This window comes from Arachis duranensis, chromosome 1 (genome assembly GCF_000817695.3).
Source record: "Arachis duranensis cultivar V14167 chromosome 1, aradu.V14167.gnm2.J7QH, whole genome shotgun sequence".
Taxonomy (NCBI): Eukaryota; Viridiplantae; Streptophyta; class Magnoliopsida; order Fabales; family Fabaceae; genus Arachis; species Arachis duranensis.
Window position 1 is genome coordinate 35,940,159 of NC_029772.3, and position 4,818 is coordinate 35,944,976.

A 4,818-nucleotide genomic window follows, 5' to 3' on the forward strand; every position below is an offset into this window, starting at 1 on the left:
AGCTTGACCCAAACCCTGCAACAGCAACGGGTGGAAAAGAGAAGATGAAGGTGTAGCTAGAATCTCTATGGTGGGTTTCCAAAGACAAGTGCTTTTGATGAAAGATAGGAGCATTGTTGTTATTTTTGAGTCAACTCTTAATTTTTAATGAATTTATGATCTTCTTACAGGAAAACAAAAATGACTTAACTTGTTTACATACTCTATTTTGTCAAGCTCCTACAACTTAAAGTAAATTGTCTCAAAATCGATAGATTCAATTTGTCTAGTGACTTCTGAGGTTAGAGCCTAAATCTGCAATTGTTTTGACCCTCAAAATGTGCTATTTGGATATGTGGATTTGTGTTGATGTTATACAATATTTAATGAGTCAAGCTAATGTTGTATATATTTTCTCAAACTATAAAATATTTTTGAAATGTTAAATCTTTTATGGGTCTAAAAGTTGAGTTTATTGTTTAAGATTGATCAATCTTAAGTTCTTAAAAAATTTGCTCAAACTCTTTTAGTTTGTGTAATATGCAATTAATGGAAACGAAACCGTGATGAACCTGGATTGCAACAAATCAGTGTGGTTTTCACTCTCCCCCAAGTGTTTTATTGGCAATGCCAAGTTCTTGAAAGACCTGGCCCTCTTTTAGTCTGGGTCTATTTTCCAACTTCCTGAGATGCTACTCCAGACAACATCCATCCCTCACCCTATACAATTCTAACCTCCTCACTTCCAGTGCCAACTCAGCGAAGTTGGTTACATGCATTTCTCCCGAACTATCAATATATTTCCCCATTTTCCCTTTCTTGATGCACTCTAATAATGTGGGTTCCTAACAGTTTGACAACCTTGAACAGGAGATCAAAGGAGAAATGAGAAGAGGGGCTGAATGACTGTTAGAGGTGGGTCATTCTAACCCTGGAAGGCTTCTGGTTAAACATGTATATCTTGGATAGAATAAGAGAAAGAGAAGTGGAAAACCTCTATGTGGATGTATTATCTCCGTCCTTGCTTGTTTGGTATAGATACCAAGCAATCAATTCATGGCATATTTTCAAGAACAATACATAGGTGGTTTTCTTATCATTCTAGTAAACAATGCCATAGTCACGTGGCAAAAAAAAAATGAGAGGAATAACACCAGGGGGATGGGAAACATGAGTTTTCTTCTTCTTTTTTTTTTTTTTTCCAATCTGGATGAAGTAGTAGTTGCCATACTTGCCATGCTGAAATGCATATTTCAGCTGCTATGCGCTGAGGTTGCTGTAGTGCCATTATTAACAACTGTGATTCAAATGCCTCAATGTGATGTAAACATTTATCAGGCTTTGCTTTAAGCCAGGCTGGTATTATGTTTTACCAAAAATGGCCAGGCTGGTCCCCAATAGACCTATTGTAGATGAGTAAAATTAGTGTACCCTTGGGTCTTGGTTAATTTCTATGGTGAAATGTTAGAATGTTTGTCATACTACACAAAAATGATAATATCTCTCGTTTATTTCATACTCACAATGGTGTTCAAGCATTAGCTGAGATGCCTGTTTTAGCTATGATTTAATGGGTGTTTTGTTTTGATTTGTTCTAAATTAATTTCATTTTTACATTGCACATAACTCCAACAATGCTACCATATCCTAAATGAAGACAAGCAAACACATTCATGCAGCATTTTCTCATAGTTTAATTATAATTTTTAATATGTAGGGGTTCCATGGACTGAGGAGGAACATAGAATGTTTTTACTTGGATTACAAAAGTTGGGCAAAGGTGATTGGCGTGGAATTGCAAGGAACTATGTTATATCAAGGACCCCTACTCAAGTGGCCAGTCACGCTCAAAAGTATTTCATCAGGCAAAGCAATGTGTCTAGACGGAAAAGACGCTCCAGCTTGTTTGACATTGTTGCAGATGAAGTTTGTACTCTTGTCTGCAATTACTATCCATGAAATAATTCTTTTTTTTTATTTTATTTTGCATCAGATGAACATTTATGCCACATAATCTACTCATGTTCATTGATAAAATTACCCAATTGTTTTTATTTCTTTAAAGATATAGTGTTTTCTGTTCTTGCTTCTATCATGACTTGGTAGTCATTTGTGATTTGTGAAAATTATCCATTTCCGTTGTTCTTCTGCTTCTGGTTTGACAATTACGAATCTTGGCCGATTCAATGTGCATTAAAATAATCTTGTTAAGACTACTCTAATATCTCAGATTCAATTTGCTCTTTTCTCTTAAACTTTTAAGATTTTCTTTATTTCTTATATTTATTTATATATTTTAATCTTGATTTTGCAGGCAGCTGATGATACTCCAATGGTACAGCAAGACTTCTTGTCAGCTAACCAGTTACAGGCTGAAACAGAAGGCAGTAACCCCTTGCCTGCGGTTCCCACCCTCGACGAAGAGTGTGAATCCATGGATTCCACCAACTCCAATGATGGAGATTCTGTGCCATTAAAGCCTGAAAACTCTCAACCACCACAACAGCAGTCATCTTATCCGGTGCTATATCCTGCATACTATTCTCCTTTCTTCCCATTTCCTCTGCCCTATTGGTCAGGGTACAGTCCAGAGCCTAATACTGTGAAGGAGGAGACACACGAGGTACTGAAGCCAACTGCAGTGCATTCCAAAGCACCAATCAACGTTGACGAACTCGTTGGCATGTCAAAACTGAGCTTGGGAGAGACTATTGCAGACTCAGGCCCGTCCTCTCTGTCCCTGAAGCTTCAAGAAGAAGGGCCATCTCGGCAGTCAGCGTTTCATGCAACCCCAACATGTGGCAGTTCGAATATGAATGAGAGTGCCATCCATGCAGTTTGAGATGTTTGTTTGTGTTGCAAGGAGGGCATTGTATTCATGGCTCATGAAATGTGGTTCTTGTCTTCTCATGTATGTGGTTGTTGGGATATGTATAACCTTAATAATTGTTTCTTTGCCCCCATGATGGGAATTAACCTAGTTTATTTCCTTTGCTGGTAGGGAATAGTGTCTAGGAAATTACTTAGGTCTAAATCAAAACTCTTTAAAATATGTCCAGTTATTTGTATTCTCAATGTTATTATGTAAAGTTGATTATGCAGTGTGACAATCTATTTCTCTACCCTGAAGTAGTTTTTGTTTTCCGGATTTTGTTGGATGAATAATACACTAACACGAGTACACATTGTCTTAAATGCAGTTGAGGGTAAGTAGATATATGAATAAGGCAGATACCAACGAACCTACGAGTTTAATGGGCTATTTAATGCATATGAAAGCTTTATGGATATTAATCAGTAGAAGTGTACGGTAGTAATAGCGTGTCTCTTGTTAAGTCATGCCATCTTACTGTTTTGATAAATACAAGATGTAAACTACCACCAATAGATTCTCTTTTATTATTAGATATTATATAGTGAGCACATAAGGTGTTTCAACGCCACATGAATTTAAGAATTTTAATACCTACACGATTATTTTATGTAATTTTGAACCAATGTTTCATGTTATCTAAGGAACAAGCAAGTGTTGAAAGGAACAAAGTGTTGAAATGGAGTTCAAAGTTGGTGGTAATAGGAATAGGACTTTTTGAGTTTTTCTTTTACTAACTCACGTACTTGTAAAGCTACTCTCAAGGACAAATTTGTAATACTTTATTTAGAATGAAAAATCAGTCTTTTTCCGATAAAAAACAGACAAATCTACCTTCGAATTAAAAAAATAAAATAAAATAAAATAGAAGAAAAGAAAGCAAAGTACGAAGCGACTTTGGGCTGGAGATATCATCCAGTGTCCACTATACTATTTTCTACTATTTTCTGCCTTATCTTATCCCCGTCTATAGTACTGCTAGCCCAAAAAATAAAACATCTTTTATTTATTTATTTTATCCCGTTTGTGTTGTTGATCTTATCTTTTGATGTGTACGGTATTTGCTCTTTCTATATCCTTTCTGCTCTTCCCAATGAAAATTTTATTTTATATGTAAAGATGTAAAAATATCTTATTTAAAGAGTTTTAAGTATATCGAAAATACTGGTGTTTCAGTTGTAATATTAGTGTTTCAATTATTTTAACCGTTAATTTAAATTATAAAAATATATATAATTTAAATTATTTCAACCACCGTTATAAGTTGGTTTGTATTTTTTTTATAAAAACTTTTTTAATTTTATTTTGTAGTTTAAGAGCATATATTTGTTAATTTTACAAATATCTTTTTTTTTAAAAAAAAAAGTAGTTGAAATTTGAGAGAATCACACACGTATACTAAAACACTAAATAAATATTGAATTTAGCCAAAAGCAGTTATTATTAAATAAGTTTTTTTTTTTTCATCCTTTCTATGACCCACTCGCAGAACTATTTTTATGATAGCAAATCTGATGTTTTACGAGAAAACGATGCATTTTGATGTTTTATAAGTATGTGATGCAATATAGAAATTGTATTCAATAATTTTTTATTTAAATTAAAAATAAAATAAAATTCTCATCCAACTCTGCTTATGTTACACTTGCGTTATATAGCCGATTCTAAGTCTGGATAAAGGAGGAGGGTTGTGTTAGATTTTCGACAACTAATATAAAAATATAGTCGAATCCCCATGACATGAATCAAATACATTATTGCACAAAAGCTAGGTCGTTATCCGGGAGCAACGTGCTGTATGGTTCGAGTACAGTGTCAAATGAGTAAGAGCCGCTGCATCGGTGCCCGGATGTAGTGTTAAATGAGAAAGAGTTCTCTCGTTTTCGTGAATGAATAAGGGTAAATAAACTAGTTCACAAAATAAAAGGTAAAAGTCAGAGCGATCGAAGGTTGAAATTTGGGACATG

General features: G+C 34.5%; 1 protein-coding gene across 1 annotated transcript in view; it reads left to right on the forward strand.

Annotated features, from left to right (window-relative positions):
* The window catches only part of LOC107485662 (transcription factor KUA1), a gene marked incomplete in the record, with an annotated part of 5,169 nt that extends 2,046 nt beyond the window's left edge, over positions 1-3,123 (forward strand). Inside the window, 2 exon segments of the mRNA XM_016106193.3 lie at positions 1,697-1,905; positions 2,294-3,123. Of these exon segments, the coding sequence (XP_015961679.1) occupies positions 1,697-1,905; positions 2,294-2,821 (737 nt within the window).
* Between the last annotated feature and the right edge of the window lie 1,695 nt (positions 3,124-4,818).